The following is an 18,079-nucleotide window of genomic DNA, read 5'->3' on the forward strand; positions in this document are numbered from 1 at the left end:
GATTGATTTAACGTACATACATAGGTAATCTATAAATACGTATGTATGTCGTTTTCACATCAAGGGTTGTTTTGCTAAGTAGCAGGACACTATAAGTCCTCAAAAAATGAAAATTTGCTCCACTTTAAGTGTCTAGCCAGTATCTTATATGCGTTCAACAATACAAGTCCTTGATTTTTGATACTGCTGAATCTTATACGTCTGAATGTAACCAATCCTACCGGTTCAATATTTTCTAAAACGACCTCTATGGTTGTACAACTTCTTGGATACCATAAGTATATGTGAAGAAATTTTATTAGAAAAATTACATTTTTTGTAATTTCAGATAATCGAAAATTTAGGTTTATATACAGTCTGGATGTAAAATGAATGCATCTCATTGGAAGTTCAATAAATTTAGTTCTTGTAATGAAAAACAATAAAGGTAATGATAAAAATTTGAATTAATGTTTTTTTTACTACTTATCAACTTGACAGAAATTTTGTAAGAGGCCAAAAATTCATCACTGAATTTCCACGAAGCCAGAGGGTGTCGAATGAGCTGTTCGTGATGAGCAAACGTGAGCGTAATACATTTTTTAAAGGACCAATCGTGTGCCGCTGATTGGTGTAAAGCCTCATAAGAGTAGCTAGATAACCTATGTATCAAGTGCAAAGTGCCAACTCGAATTGGGGGGCAACCCCACAGCAGCAGGTGCATCACCGCAGACCGGAAACAACACCCAGCGTCGCATGTATCATTATATACATTATCCAAGGCCGTTAAAGGTGTGGCGATAGGAACCCTTGAAATCTTGAAACTTTTAATTTCATCATTTCCCTACATTTGTGGAGCATTCTGTGTTTCGCGTGACAGCGGAGGTGTACCACAACATCGAAATAAATCAGTTTAGTTTAATCTACTGAAAATTAATTATTGTCTTGTTTCTCGGGAGGCCAAAGTTCATGACTACAAGAGTTCCTGGTACCCAGCTAACTGTTAAATGCCCCGCCAATGGCTTTCAACAAGAATGGGTACATTGACAAGTTTAGCACACATCACTTATTCTTTACAAGAGGAATACCTCTGATGCAGAGAAAAAATTTGTTGTATCTACCAGATAAATGTAGTTATACAAAACTCAATGCTTCAAATAAGTTTCAATTACTATATGAATAAACTACGTTTCACTCAACAGGCAAAGTGTCTATTCAAGAAAGATTTGTTTAAACGATGAAAATACTTGTTTATTCATATTGGCGTGAGTCAAATAAGTCAAATAAACGCGATTAACTTCCTAAACAAATCTGATCTCTCTCTCTGTCTAACCTGTGACAAGATAAAAAATAATGATTATCATTGGCGGTTCATTTGACAGATATGAGTGTTTTTAACGACTATTATCTACGAATGCACCAAGCTACGCCACTACATACTAATATATATAGGTATATGTATAGAGATATGTATATATCGGCAAAACATACATGTTTGTAAGAATATACAATATAATTGTATGGATTATAGTCTCAATTATCTATGTATATAGGCTCAACAACACAACGTGCGTACATCCACCTACACTATACTAAAATGGTATTATATGCAGGTAAGTATAATGTATCATGTATCAATATAATACAATAATATAATATAATATATGCGTCCGGTAGTGGGTTGATGTTGCCGTTTAACTGTGTCGTGGGTATGTATATCGGATAGTATAATGCAGTTGTATATCGCCGACCAACAATCACGTGCCTTTTCTTTTTAAAACAAATTTTTCTCGTACAAGAAATTTCCAAAAAAAAAAAAAAATAGAAGGCACCAATGTGTTTCATTGCACATCCTGGCGGCTCTATCAAATTGCAACGTATTCACGGACGAAGGATTAGATACCTCACATAACAAGGGCTTTATTTACCCGCTGATTCATTATTCCTCTACATAGTGGCAAGTTTCTGTAAAATAGGTATTCCGACGATCAGTTATAAACGTTTGCATACTATCTTTGTGTACACGTATAACTAGAATCTTGCATGTCGCACGTCACGTCTGCAATTTGACCAGCAAACAGTCATCAGCGACTGCAATGCGAAGGTATGCGAAAATCACATAGGCCGATGTTTGTTTCAGTGTTTGTTTGTTTATTTATTTATTTACGTCTTCGTCATAGGCGGATTCGATGACGCGGCGCTGTAGAAAAGTGGGAAGGGAATAGAGATAGGAATAACGGGAGAAAGACAACGATATAACTGCGCGATTGCAAGAAGTTTGTTTGTCCGAACGGATCGTGCCGAGATCGGCGACGCGCCTTCCTTTCAAATTATTCCGTCGATACTCGCATATGCATAAGTATTATATTCGGTATAACATAGGTAAGTGCCTACAGTGCTCCTGTACATATGTATAATACTCGATGATACGCAGGTATCGAAAACCAGTTTTTTTTTCACTCGAAGATATTCGTATGGAACATGTAGTCTCGCTCACATATACAATACATTACAATATGATGATAATATGGTATTATGGCGCCCGCGTCATTTGAATTTTCATATCTATTTCGGGACAAGAAAATCTCGCAAACGCGAACGACTCACGGATCTGAAATATTATTCAATAACACATGTAAACGTAAAATTTACCTTGCCCTTTTGCTTCAGGTATTTCGTGATCTTTGCGATCGAGTTGGGTATTCTTGACTTCGGCATTGTATTCGTATGTTGTATACACGTAAAAAAATTATAAAAAATAAAAAAAATCCACTCACGCACGTAAGTATAATATATTTTTTCAAATTTGTCCGTTCGTAAAGAAACCCCTTTTATCCTTCTCGGCCGAAGAAGAGGACAAGAGTGTTCTGATGGATATCACGGTTATCCGGCGGATTGAAAATGCAAATCCGGAATTCGCGGGTGAAAACTGCAACAGAGTTCGTTTCACCTAGCACGCCAGCAGCACCGAGTAACAATAACCAGTTCGTGAATGTTAATCGTGATATATTTACACCGCGCCCACAAGCTGCGACACATTGGCTCGTCAGCTATTCCCATCCCCCACATACACACGTGCACACGTGTACTGATGTACACATATGACCAAGTAAAAATAAAACTTATCGATGTAACCAAGGATCAGTGCGGTGACGATCGTGGGTAAGGAACGATTGATCGATCCCGAAAAACGAATCCCGATTTTGTTGTACCCCCACCTCCCACGCCGAATCTCCTTGTTCAAAGTCTGCTTTGTTGTGTCTCTTGTTAATACCTCGGGGAACTTTCACCCCGAACTGATTAGCACCGAGGCTATTTGAGCAATGACTATCGATCGGTGGGAAGCATCTCGAACCGACACTGCGGGCGACTCGTCAAGTTGTTTGCGCATATAATAAAGCGTTCTGAAAAATTCAGTCCGCGAAAATCGATCTCCCGTTCACCAGTCACAATTTAGCGACAAAGCGGATGTTGCACAATGACCGATGATCGCTGGTCTCCGAGCGAGTTGACGCGATTTTTCTTATTCCCACGATTTTTCTCGTCAACATATCGAATAACGTGAAAGTCCCGGAACCGAGGTTCACCTATCAACGTGTAAACCCGAACTGGTCGATCGGCCAGGCGCGATAGAGGTTGGCTACGCGCCACGCTTCACGTATGTTTATAATGGACATACATGTACATACACGCGTTGCCGATGTTGCTGCTGCTGCTGCTGTTGCACGTTCTATAAAGTACGACCAGGTTACACCGCAGCATCAGTGGCCGAGAGCGAGTTGCGTGTGCGACGAAACGAACGATCGAGGGAATCGGGAACGATCTTCCCGAGACCAGCGGCTACCGTAATCCATCTTTTTAGAAGCGATATTTTTAGTGTAACACATAAGATGTATGTAGCGTCGTAGAAGTAACGAACAATGGTCAAGAGAATATAACAATAATTATTGACAAACGTGGCGAAAGAATTGTTTGTAGAGAGAAAGAAAGAGATAAAGAGAAAGAGCGAGAGAAAGAAAAAAAAACGCAAGAGAGTCCGTGATAAAAACAAAGGCGAAACGCCATGCCAATGCAACGTTTTGCAATCGCGCGTTTTCCACCATCTGTATCAGCTTTACTACAGCCATGTTTTTGTAATAGATTTATACTTTATAATTGTATACCCTCGTATAATATGCGTATATTATGTCGAACGGCAAACACGACAATCACGATGAACGCTTTGGCATTCAAAACTCTCGCGAAACTATTCCAAGGTCCGGTTAAAGAGATCGAAAGAGAAATAGAAAGAGAGATCGTCTGTATAACAAGATAATTGTGTTACACGACTTGTATGCATTATATATAATACTTTTTCAACTCGACGGACCCTCGATAACTTTCGTAAAAAAATATTGCAAAATCGTAGTTTTTCACAACACACAGACGTGTAAAGGCTATACTGATACACGTCGCGTACGCTCGAGGTTTAACAGCCCGGAGGTGAATATTAATTTGAACAGATATCACTACGAGGTGGAAGAGTCAGGAAATTCGAGTTTTAACAAACCCGAGGCTCATCAACATCCCTGCAACTAAATTCAAGGTTCACGTGACATTTGATGCGTGCATGGGTAATTGAGGAAAGATACTCGCCTGTGACAACATACAAATTTCCCCACCGATCGTTAAGCACATGTCTTAATTGCCGTGTCACACGAGTATACATATATGAGCATCGCGAAGGATGTCGATCTTACCTTGATCATAAGCGCGGAGGGAAAAAAAAAATCAAGAAAAAAGCAAAGTGGAATGCCGTATTAACCGGCACAACGAGTCACAGTTTTCACCATTCTACATGTATAAATCTATTTTTGAATACCTCGGCACACATGCATAATGTTTAACCGCGACGTATAAGGTAGCTGATTAGAAAGGAAATCCTAGTATGTATCTACCGTCTCGGTGGGCTCTGACAATTATCCCATACGCGATATGTGTGTACGTGATCGCGTTTTATTACGTCTATATTTAACCGTACCAACATAGACCCTAAGGTTTACACAGCACAAAAATACACATGAATTTATATACTGCGTAGGTATAAACTAAACAATTACGACCTACGGACGCGGACGAACGATATAGACGAGCTTTGTCGATGGCAAATTTACCGGACGATCACGCGTGCCCGATGCGGGTGAAAACTGATAACAATTCATATTGTCGTACAAAAACTATACACATGTATATAAGTATGTTGCAAGTACGTACGTACGCGTAACAACGAAACATGACTACAACGAAATCGATCCGGGTTGAAGGTATATTTGTGTTACTGTATACGCATCCATGGGGAAGTTATATACTATACTTTCGTAAGTACATACGTATCGGTATACTACATTATATAATGTAATATAATACTAATATGCATCGTTCTTGTGGTAGGTATTTGTAATATTTCTGTTTGTGTATATGGGAATCGTGTTTGTTGCGATACTGGAGCCGACGATTTACGATGATATATCGTAGGATTTGTACCTCGGAGTCGTGAGCCAGCTGCTCCGAATCGGCCGATGCGCTCGACGTCTTCAGGATGCTGTACAGCTTTGCGTAGGGGGCCTTGATCAGCTGCGGTACGCGTATACATATATGTATCGGTATATATAAGGTATATATATGTATACACACATTCAATATATGCATACACATCTATGATGTACACGTGTTTCATCACCTTTACTCAACACAATAATTAGAGGTATGGAAATATAGCATACGTAGGGTTCGTCTCTTTTCATTGATTCGCTAGTCCAATGTTCCATTCATACACCAATACAGGTACACACACCTACTCAACTCTCAATTATGACCGTATAAGCGAGTAACGCGTATACGCCACCCACCGTCACCGTATACCTGTACATGTGTATGTACAATTATATCATAAACAAAAATCATAAATTTGAAAACGAAGAAAGAAGATCAGAAGATAACAGTGGAAACGTTTTTTTAAATGACGCCCAAGACAATTATCTTTCTGTCCGTCAACACTCACCTCCCATGATTCACGGGTGCGTCCTGATATATCGTCGATATCTGATGAGAGTCCAGATTTCCCGGCCTCGGCGAGATCGGCGAGATCTCTGTCTTGAAGGGGCGAGTACTCCGGCGAAAGTTCCGCTGCGAGATCGGTGTCGGTGTCGGAAAGAATGTAACCCCGTTCCCTCCATAGATTCTCGTCTAGTTCGCCGTAGAGGGCTGGTACCCAGGCGCTTATGAACCGGTAAAGGTCGTCGACCCTAGAGCCACAACACATAATGAGAAATTTAATTCCACATTTACAATAAGAAAAAAGTGCGGCTCTGCCACCCAGATTTCTGGTTTTTGTAACTATAGTCGAGTCTGTGAGTACAATTGTGCTGCTGTAGTCTTTAATATACAACACGTATTCCGGTAACACGAATGATGCGGCATAACTGCTGGGGCTAAATAATTTGTACATGCGAGCTGTTGTCGTTACATACCAATTATCGCACGAGGAATCTAAAACTATAGTCAGTTCATCTATACCTATGATTACTGCACCATGCGCATAGCTCCGACAACTATACACAGAAAAAGTGCCGAATTTGATTACTAGCTGTATTTTCGAGGAACTACCTACGTACTGCCTGTTTCATTTCCCTCGTTGTAAATAATTGAATCTTTGATTTGTACTAATAGAAATCAGTTTCTTGCGCACTAATTGCCAACTGGCAAGAGCCACACCGATTGCAGTTTACCGTTTCCTAACAAAGTTTCGTTGCTCCTACGTCAGGTTCCAGTATGCAAAACGCAAATAGCTACATTAGTGGCCAATGCGAAAGATTGTCAATTGTATCCTGTGCGGCACCAGATTCCGTGAATAATACGTGGAGCCAAGTAATTAGGTGGTACATGTTTACATAGGAAGTGATGTGTCACTTTTTCGGATCATTACAGACTACAGACTCAGACCTGCAAAAAGTTCTATTAGTGGCTCGGCAATATTTAATTGGCAATACTACTCAGATAGTTGGGGAACCTCGAATAAGAGGATCAAAATTGCCCGTGTTCCCAAAGAGTTATGTGATTTTAATATAACGATAAGTACGCATTTTTAATCGATTTGCGATTGACGGTAAATTCGTAGATACTCAATGTACGTACGGTGCCTCACACGTACGAGATAAAATTACGCGTAGTTGAACATAAAACAATTTTTTTCTGTCCATATAATCACGACAATCTTCGATTTTCAGTGGACCATTCAATATTGTAGGTCTGGTCTACAGCGCACGTGTACCTGAGTATTTCAGTATTGTCTTTAGATTATGGCAAAGATACAGTAAATAAAAGTCTGATCTCCCTCAACCTGCAATCCCTACATCACCATGATATATACGATACTGTCTAAGATAGGTATAAAGAAAGAGCCCTCCATCGAAAAACAAAATCTTTAATGTATAACTGAAGAGAATCCGTGCGGGTAATATTACTCATTGTTACAAAAGCAAACACGGGAGCGAATAAACTATACATGGATGTTATGACAATGCTGATAATTTCAGTAAGTAATATGTGTACACCTGTATAATTCATTTTGTTGCATGACCCATTCCATTATCTCCGTGAATTTTGAGGAGGTAGAATATTCATGGAATAATGAGAACTGCGTCGAAGCGTTAAATACCGGGGTGATTCGCAAAAATTTCAATCGGGCAGCTGGAAATTAGGGACCAGGATATAACTGGCAGTAATAACAGAACGAGACACGCGGGAAAAAGTAGGACACATCGCGTTGCACAATGTTGGCCAGATTTCAAACTGTTCTATTCGCTGCTAGCAATGCTGCATGTTTGTTATTGAAAATTTTTTAGATTAGCGTATTATATCGTAAATTGAGGATGTTAATTAATTCATCTTCGTCTCTTCACGGTTTCGTGTAGCGGATACATTATTGAATTCTGTTTGTAGAGTTTTCAAATTTTTTGCACCTGCAACGTCTAACATTGTTTTATATAAAATTAATCAGCATATCGTGTGTCATACTAGACTCGCAAATTAGCGCACTTCATTACAATATGTGGTTTAAAAAAAAATGTCAGTTGGGAGAATGTGATTCTTTAAAAAACAAACTTTTCAAGTGATGGTTCATCAGCTTTCGTTTTGAATTCATCATTTTTTCATATCATATTATGTCTTGGTAGAAATGGATTAATAGAACTTCCATAGGATTAGCAGTTTAGGGCGTGTAAGTAATTGCGTAACAAGTGGTTTTTCATTAAATATAGAAATACTCGTTATAGTCGTTGTCGAAAATACTTTACGCGGCATAATTCCTCCGTCGTGGTTAATAGCCGTAAATCGATCATGTCATATTCATATCTTCAAAATTCTAGGTTGATGACTGATCTGAATATCCGTAATTACTTACGTTCGCGTTACCTAACTTTGCGCAACCTGATGAAGTATAGTTTATTCTTGCATTACTCGTCAATGGAGTTTCGAATATTCGAGCATTTGAAAAGCGAAATCAAAAACGGATGGGCCGAATCAATATAAATATACTGACATCGGTCCACTTAGATTTTGAGTAACTAAATAAAAAAGTTATTACTGATCGAATGACAAATATTATCGTAGTCTTCGTATCATTGAAGCCGTAGTTGCCAGAACGTTAACCGATTCTCTCTTTACCTTCGATATTTTCACACCGCACAATGTTTAGCGAAAGTTGTCATGTCTAAATAAACGTACTCTATTTTTGCACCCGTCAGTATCGTCGGAATTGCTCCACATTCGAGATCCATTTATATCACATTTTTCGTGGTACTTGAATACGAAACAAATAAACGCCCAAACTTCCATCTCTGTTGTATAAATAATTTTACATTGCAATATTTCGGCCTCAAAATTCCAAGCTGTAAGTCATCAGATATTACAAATTATTGCAGATACATGGAGTGTTCAGAAAGATTAAAAAATAAAAAAAAAATAAAAAAATCATAATCCTGTTTCTTAGTTGGCGCCGTTGTTATTTATTACCTGCGATAGAGAAACGGCGACACGTGACGTACGACCGCTCTCAACGGCGGAACATAGAGTAGGTCGAAGAGACGGCTGATAGCGTAGCTCATTTTCAACTTTTTCAAATCCGGGGTGAAACGGTAAATACTCTATAATACCCAGAGTATTAATTTAAAATCCCCATCACAACAAATCCGACCGGTACTCATTCGCCGCGCCGCGTGCTTTTAAATCAGTTCATTATTATCGAAAGTGTGATAAGAGTGTTTTCGCGATACGGAGAAAACGAGATTCGTCACACCGCCGTCACGCGATCTATTTCTAGAAGTAGCTGTACATGTCGCGAGCGCGCGTGTGCGCGCGTGCATTTGTACGTGTATATACTCGGGGGCGTAGCGTTCAACCACGTGCTTTCACAGTAGCCGATCTTGGCGTCCCCAGTTTGTGCAGCGTAGTTAAACGAGAATATAAAATTTATTCTTGCGACAGACTCCTTCGCGGATTATAATCCCAAAAATGAACTGTAACGGAAACGAAATTTTATAGTCTTGTTACTTGGACGCGGGAGAACGGATAACTGAACCTGCAGCACACATTACGCAACTCTTTCAGTACACACACGCATACACACATATGTCACATACAGGTCTGTATGATAATGAAATCTCGCATACGCGGACTTCTTTATCCTACTTCTCCTTCTCCCTGCCCTCATCGTGCTCTCTCTTTCTTGTTCACGATTTAACATCGCCTCCCGCCACGCGCCCAAACTCTCGCGCGGGGATAGATACTATTAAATATGTATAACTTTCAGATTGTAATCAATCAAATTTACACGTGAGCATGTAGAGAAACTACATTTTGATAGCTTGTCGTTTAAGTCGATGCTATATTGAGCGAGGAATTTCGAAGCGTCTGTAATTGTGATTGACTTTAGATTTTCGTATTCGTTTTCGTATTTGATGATTCATTAAAGGTATAATAATATAACCGGAGATAAAAATATTTATTAGCATCACTGAAAAAAAAAAAAAAATAGGAACCAAGAACTAATTTTAATCCAAAAATTCTTGCAGTTTAACGTTTTTCTAAACTAGATTGTTATTTTAGCATCAAATCCAGTAATCTTACGAGAAAAAATCCTTTGCTCGATTACACTGAATACCTCCAAGTTTCCACAATGCTACCTGTCGTAAACGATTCAATGCGAATAAGATCAATTTCACGTCTAAATTTGTGGTAAATTCGACAAACTGCAATGGGCTTAGTTGCTTTGAATACAATAATATGTAGCGTTTCGCTTTGCGATAAATTCACCGAATTATCATAACCGAACATGTTTACAGCACATTTTATCATTAATGGCCTGAAATGACTTCATTATGTACATAGGTATAGTTTACTTACCGATTACGCGGTACACTGAACCAATATTCTGGTCGAAGTTTCTTTTTCCCGTAACTCATGATCGGTGTTGATCGTGGTATCCTCTTGTCTTTAGGCCGTCCAGTACGAAGGCGAAGGTAGAGCGGGGGATCGTCACAGGATCGGGCCGGCCGCGGAATCAATTCTGCCATAACGCCACAAACACACACATCAACATCTAGCTACCCGCACACGCACGCACGCGGAAAGAGACACTGGCTCAAAACTTGTGACGTATCAAAAAGTCAAATAAAAAGAGGGTGAACAAATTCAAACATCTTATTAATACTATAATAGTGGTAACAATAATAATAGAAACAATAACTTTGTTCAGAGTGGGTATATTGGTCGTAGACATTGTGCGTAGATAGGAATGTAATAGTAAGAATCATTTATCATACGTGTATATCAATGATTTTGAGTATTTAATACACGAAACAACATCGACATGACCGACAACGACGACACGACAATAATAAATATAGCATGTCGACATAGAATGATAATAAAATTGGTATTTAGTATAACGTTGTGTGTACCACTATGTAATTATAAATGTGTATATAGTTTCTGCATCATGCTAGGGATTGTTTTGATAGTGTTAAGAGGCTGCTGATATATTATACAGGCGTGCGTGCGCGTATAAAATAAATCTCAATCCAAACCAGAATAATCATGGCAAAAGCAAAGTTGACGAAGAATGCCCGTATAAATTCATAGAAAGAGATATGGTTGATTGCAGTGCAGTGGAATACCCAATATGCACCTTCAAATAGATGTACAGTGACTGTTTGATAACATGTTTTAGCAATTTTTGGAAATTCTCGGTACATTCTAGGAAAAGGGAAGAAATTGATGAATGCCTGTACAAATTGGCTTCGCTTGCGATAACATGCGGACGCCGTGAATTTGTATAGGTATGCAAGTGACGATCAGGTTGAATGGTAAGCTAGAATTTTAAGAAAACTGTGGCAAGTTATTAAACTCTACCGTACATCTATATGAATAATATCAAGTCACGTTCACCCGTCTACACCCTTGCCAAGTATACAATTACTGTTCGGCAGTATAATATATTTGCAAAAGAAATCACCGCAAACATTTATTCACCGTCGCAAACGACATCCACCGTGAGTAAATTGTAAAAGAACAAACTGCAAACGAATTAAACTGTTATGTCTTGTATAAAGCACAGGGGTATGCAGGGCGCAAGGAGTGGTAAAGTAAAAAAAAAATTCACAAGCAAAGGGACTTGGAGTATAACAGATGGTGGAAAGCGAGTATTGCGGGGTTAATAGGTGTAGGAGAGAGTCAAGCAAGTACTACACTGTGAACCTACCGAGGCCTTCGAGTTCGGGAAAATTGGGTGCTTGGACTAGAGGGGCAACAGAAACAGATACAATATGACATCAGTGTAGGTATTAGTATACTTGAACGTAGGTATATCGTATGTATGTATGTACGTCGAGAGATGAAATTGAGAAAGGGAATCGTGCAGGCATGGTTATCTCGAGAGGAGATAGTATACAGAATTTTCAACTCATATTCAATCTTTATTTATTTTTGCTTCAATCCTGAATTAAAAGTATAGATTTCTTTATTAATATTTTTTTTGTCTTTATTAGTCTACAAGACATTCTATTGCAATATCATATTCTTGAAACACCACGTTTTGAAAACTCGTATCTCAAGACTCTGACATCACACATAGGCTCAAATTACTTCCATGTACCCGATGAAAGCAATTAAACTCTAACCAATTAATTATATTAAATCAGGTTCTATTTTTTTTTTGGTGAGTAAATAAAAATTGCTTATTGTATTATTAATAAAAGGTGTTTGAATCATTATCAAGTTTTGCGAAACATTTCATCGGTTCAGTTTGAAAAATAAAGATTAAAATAGCGGTGAACACCCTGTATACACCTGCAAAAACTACACTACACTTAGGCGAAATATTTCAATGATAGGTAGGTAGGACGCGATGCAATTGTATGTTCGTTACGTGTCACACGACGGTGATACATACGGTATACACATGGGTATTTGTAAATGTATACATGGTAAGTATGTACTAGCGAGCCTATATTGTTTAGAATAGATATACTCACTGTCAAAACTGACAAACAGTTCCGGCATATCCTCGACCGATACCATACTGCGGTAGTCCAGTCTCGGAGGTGCCGTTGAAGTCTTGCTTCCACGGCTACTGTCAATGCTGCTGCTGCCAGATGAGGTGAGAGGTTGTTGTCTGATAAAAGTACCCATGGACGATCGTCTGGAATTACACGATTGCATGAACAAAAAAGATTCTTCAAGTCAAATCGAAGACCATCATTGAACCCACGAGATTATTTCATACAAATTTTCAGAATAGAACAAAAGTATAGGATCCACATAATATAATAAGCGAAAGTCTCTGTGGTTGTCGCATAATATGTGTTCAACACGTACATACATAAACAATTAGACAAGCAGGCACAATTCACAGGAATTCTGAATTGACGGATATTGGGATTTAACAGCAATGACACAGTATTATATCATTCTAGATGCAGCTGCATCTGTTAGATAAGATCTAGATATTCCACTTCTTTGCTCCGAGGATAAATGTAGGAAAAATGACAAATATAGATCAAGAGGCAGGCAGTAGTAAGTTCAAGGTGAGACAACGACAACAATAACAACAACAACAACAACAACAACAACAATAACGATGAGAAGACCGAGGGAAATCTTTGCAGGGCGAGGGGGGTGGGTCGCTGATATTGACTCACCCGGCAGAACCTCCCGAACCTGCAGGGGAAAACTGCGACGATGCATTGCCGTTGTCTTGGAAGTGGGAATAGGATGAGGCTGAGAGAGGAGGGGTCGCTCCCCCCCTGCCAAAGCCGCTTTCCTCGCTGGGGGTTTTGGCGAAGAGACCCGAGCTAAAGTCACTCACCAGATTGATCGGTGAGCTTACGTTACACAGTTTTTGTTAGTCATGGGAAGGAGGCAGTCATTTTTGTTATTACTAACTGGTTACAACGCATAACTAATCAAATCACCGAAAATGTTTCACATGTCGACATTTGAGTAGGCTTGAAAAGAGTACTAACTTATTGAGCTACAACTCACCTCAAGACTCTGCTGAATACACTTGACTGGGGAGCCTCTGCGCTGTTCGGAAGGCTTGATACTTTGTCTGTGGCAGATTTTCCGCTTTCTTCCTCTCTCTCACCGGTTAGGCCCTCCATCCATGACAAAGGGTAAGAAAGTCGTTTTAGCATCTGTAAAAGGTCATAATGAAAATGATCGTATGTACAATCGAACATGTCAATAAAAGGAGGACTTTTTATACAATACACTGATCATCAAATGCTTTCGTGACTCGCGTATGATTTCACATAGGGTTGTACTATTTCATGCCAATTTCAGATTAGATAAATGCTACAGAATCCTGCGCATCTTCATGTCGATTTCAAGTAGTTTAATATCCACCAGAATTTGTTTGATTCATGCAATGTAATTGTAGATACCTACAGAGCAATTTTAACTAGTCTACTTTAGATGATTCAATTTAATTTAATAATTTTGAGATGGGACAAACCATGAGAGTTGATGACCATGACTATTCGGTGATAGCGAATCTTTAATTATTCCTTCAATAAAGTCTGTGTATGAGTATGACGACATGATTTTTATGAGAGGTGCTCTCTCTAATGTATTCAATCAGAAGTCTTGAAAGCTCTGTTTATTGGTAGAATCTGAACGTATGATTTAAAAACAGCACGGGAACTTGTAGAGGCAGCTTTTCATATAAGTCATGCCTATTATTCCACGCTAAATAGGATTACGAGAGTTTGGAATACACTACCAAACTATGTTAAAAACTGTGACACAATGCACAGCTTTAAATCAAGCCTACGGAAATATAGTGCAGAATTTTACTATACTTTTAATTGTAGGTAGAAAGAGAGTAGAGAGATACGTAAAGCTAGTCTATAAGACCTACTATGATTATTTCAGCTTAGTTCGAATGCTCGGGATGTTGTATATTTTATATCATTAACATCCATTCATTAATAATTATATATTTTAACGCATATTATGTATAGGGCAGTAGTGCCCATAGATTATAAATAAATTATAAAAAAAAAAACGTTGCACAAGTCTTACAGTAGTCACTGATGATGTATAAAATTTGCGTGCAAATATTAAAGTCGGTTACCGATTGAAGTGATTATTTCACAATGTATTTGGAAAAGCTACATGGCTATGCGTCATGCTGTTTGAGACTAATATTAGCAGAACAAACTTTTGACAACTGTGTCTTTTTTGTGTTTCTCCCGTTTTCTCTCTCTATTTTCAAACGTTATGAAAATGTTGGTGTTCACCGCGATCGCTAATACGCTGCAGCTCAAGAACCAACTGTAGGCCGCACAGAAGAATCATATTACAATAAATTGATTAGATTGAATAGCACGTACTAACGAAATTAGTCCCACCAAATGCCACATACCGCGAGTTAAGATATTACACATAAAAAATGTCAAATGTCTTACTAATATGTACTGCATCTCATAAGCATATCTTGAATTACAAGTGTATCTATAATTTATTACTTACTTTATTTTTCTTGGATTCTTGCTTGTCGTCGTCCCTGCGGTCATCATCTTTATCTGCATCCTCGGCGTTACTGTCAAGGCTGAATGATACAGAACTGGCTTTCTTCCTACCATTAATTGCGATTAGGCTGTCAGTTGGTGTAATGGTCACATTGGTGGGAGCAATAGTTATCGGGGGTACCCAGTCCGATGAAAGGACAATATCAGCATCAGAATAAACTTTCTTTGCTTGAATCGGTTGCACAACAGGTATCGGAGGTAACGGTGGGTTTGGATCGCGGATGTCGATGCCAGAATCATGGCACGACTGTTTGACTAGAGATGCCTCCTCCTCAGGAATTACGTGCGGTTTTGGCTGTTGCTGATCACTCTGTAAAAATCAATGAAAAAAAAACAATCATTAATATTGGTTAGTGAAGGAATCATGAAAATCGATTGCAAGGTTTGATTTGCCACCTTATCTGAACTGCTAACTACAGAGGAATCCTGTTGCTCATCATCGACCGAAAGGGAACAAGACCTATCCTTGCTTGGCACTGCCCAATGGTGATCAAGCATAGAACGCCGGCGTTCTTCCAAGGTCCTGCTTCCTTGAGTGGTGTTAATTATGGTCTGCTCTTCTTTGCTGTCTTCCTCTTTTTCAGTTTTCTTATCCTTATCTTTTTCTTTGGTAGAGTTAGTCCCATCATCCTGTATCGTGATATGGGGAGAAAAATATTACGAAACCATTTAAAGACTAGTTTGAGCAGAATGTGTTGAGATTGACTTACACTCTGTAAATTAGTGGGTGTGACTAGATCCCTTTCAAAAGCTTTGGGAAAAGCATCGCCGTCTCTCTCAGCGCAGCTGCAGACACTCTCGCTATCGTCACCAACAAGTTCAGGAAAATTGTCATCTTTTCCTGGCGATAGTCGACCACGATTGTCGTCAGGCTTTTTCATGTAGTAGATCTCTGGCTTTTTGTCACAGGAATTTGTATCTGTGTGACCAACTCGCATGTGAGCAATGTCGTAGTAAATGGCAGCATTCACTATAAATTCCATGGGTGCTATTACTCCGTATGATTCGGCGCTGTGTTCAATTACTAGCGGGTCTGACACATTCGGATCGAACATGACAGCGTTGGGAGTAACCAACAGCACACCTCCCACCACCCCCTAAATAAGAAAAGCAAAGGACTTGTATTATTCAAAATTAATTTGGATGAGAATGCATTGTTAAGATTTTTGCGAATTTACATTTTTGAAATTTCTTAAATATTTAAACTTGTAGCGTTCATGCAGCCTTGGGAAGAAAAAATTGTATTTATAATAAGACTAAAGGATGGTAATAAAGTTATTCAGCTCTGTTATCAAAAATCACAGTAATAGAAATTGATTTGCAAATAGTTAATCGTAAACTCTAATCGTAATAGTCCTACAGCAGCGTATTTTTCAAAAAATATGTCTCTGTGTCAATGAGGCTTTTATTAAAAAATTGTTGTTACACTTTAACTTTTATATTTACAATAAAATGTCTGCACTTTTCCCGACTTTCCATATCTATGAAAATTCCTCAATAGCAAATTCTACTTGCAGAATTACTGCTATAAATTTCAATTGTAATACCTGTCCATCAGTTATGTGGCGGACATTGATCCTAAGAAAGCGTTCCTTGAAAGGCTGTTCATCCTCATCCCCAGTGACATTGGTGTGACCGACAGGAGTCTTTATTCTTTCCATATGTCCAGGTTTTGGTGACACAGGACGCAGGTTATCCAAAAGTTCTGTAACAAAAAGTTGGAAAGGATTTTTTTTTTAAGTTAGAATTCCACCTGCCTTATGGTAACTAATGAATTATAACAACACCAAAAAAACCTGAGGTCTTAATCAATTTTCATGAATTCTTTTATATCACAGGCTGACGCACGACATAACCTCAGTTCTGAGAATATCACAAAAACAACAGCAAGATACTTCAAGTTCTCATTTCCTCAAAGATTGCCTTGATAATAGATATTATTTAGAGCACAGATGCCATTTGTGCTAGATTTACGGTCATTCTGACATTTTCAACAGAATAGATAGTCATGCACAGCTATGTGTGCCGAAACAACGCCATATTGTAGATTAGCAGCTAACGTATTGCTGACAAACTAGAACAAAAAACTCCGCCCTTTCTCGCCAGGTTTCTGGCACAGCTGTCTTGTCAAATGTATATTTAAATAAAGCTAAATAAACAGCAACCTGCAGCTTTGCTTCTATGTAATGCTCCAATAAATCATGCCTGGCACATGTGAGGCTAACAAAAACAAATACAAGTTAGAATTCTTTTACTACCTGAACCGCTATCATTGTAGTACAGATATGAGAAAAGATCAAAGTAACCACAGCACCAGGTGTACCATTTTCTACTATTTCAGTTTTTTCACCTACCTTTTTCCTCCGGGGGCAAATCGTCGTGGGATTCATGATCAAAGTTGGGGTCAGGGCTAGGGGAGTCCGAGGCAACTGCTCCAACGCTAGTTCTGTTGCGTCCTTCTCCCTTGGCAGGCACACGTAACTGCAGTCCTGGGTAAACGAACGTACTGCCGAGTCGATTCAATTTTGTCAGCTCTGAAGGGGTCGTGTCAAATCTGGCAGCAATGGAGGTCAGCGTATCCCTGTCGCTCACCTGTCGATTCAGGATAGTAAAATGATTGATTAAAAAACATTTTTTGTCTATTAACCAATTCTGATTTCTCCTTTATTTCTTTTAGATTTAAATGCCTTTTAATTTAAAGTATTCTAGTTAGTTTTCGTCGGTATTAATCATTTCAATCTCCTACAGTCTGCCAGAATCTCAGACATTGCTTTTTTACATGTGCAGATAAGTTTCCATTGACATTGTTATGGGAAAATCGATGACATTTATTACCTCAGGTATTACGATTTATCTATATTTTTCTTCCCATTCAAACGAAAAAAAAAAATCTTAACCACTGATGTAATTAAAGGGGCTTTATTTTTTAACCGATTCGGTAATTTTTCATCGATATTTTGACACACAAAGAA

General features: G+C 38.7%; 1 protein-coding gene across 13 annotated transcripts in view; it reads right to left on the bottom strand.

Annotated features, from left to right (window-relative positions):
- Window positions 1-18,079, bottom strand: part of LOC107220748 (TLD domain-containing protein 2) — a 78,163-nt gene that overhangs the window by 4,486 nt on the left and 55,598 nt on the right. For 6 of the 13 annotated variants that reach the window (XM_046730541.1, XM_046730539.1, XM_046730540.1 and 3 more), the window contains 12 exons: window positions 17,462-17,699; window positions 16,655-16,812; window positions 15,818-16,204; window positions 15,504-15,737; window positions 15,049-15,417; window positions 13,558-13,709; window positions 13,215-13,397; window positions 12,549-12,715; window positions 11,777-11,812; window positions 10,420-10,582; window positions 6,020-6,263; window positions 5,503-5,592 (listed from right to left, as the gene is read on the bottom strand). In XM_046730541.1, the coding sequence (XP_046586497.1) occupies window positions 5,503-5,592; window positions 6,020-6,263; window positions 10,420-10,582; window positions 11,777-11,812; window positions 12,549-12,715; window positions 13,215-13,397; window positions 13,558-13,709; window positions 15,049-15,417; window positions 15,504-15,737; window positions 15,818-16,204; window positions 16,655-16,812; window positions 17,462-17,699 (2,421 nt within the window). Of the gene's footprint in view, window positions 1-2,631; window positions 3,589-5,502; window positions 5,593-6,019; window positions 6,264-9,030; window positions 9,595-10,419; window positions 10,583-11,776; window positions 11,813-12,548; window positions 12,716-13,214; window positions 13,398-13,557; window positions 13,710-15,048; window positions 15,418-15,503; window positions 15,738-15,817; window positions 16,205-16,654; window positions 16,813-17,461; window positions 17,700-18,079 lie in introns of those variants that run through there. The other 7 variants (XM_046730533.1, XM_015659466.2, XM_046730538.1 and 4 more) reach the window with 7 other exon arrangements.

Source organism: Neodiprion lecontei, chromosome 2 (assembly GCF_021901455.1).
Source record: "Neodiprion lecontei isolate iyNeoLeco1 chromosome 2, iyNeoLeco1.1, whole genome shotgun sequence".
NCBI lineage: Eukaryota > Metazoa > Arthropoda > Insecta > Hymenoptera > Diprionidae > Neodiprion > Neodiprion lecontei.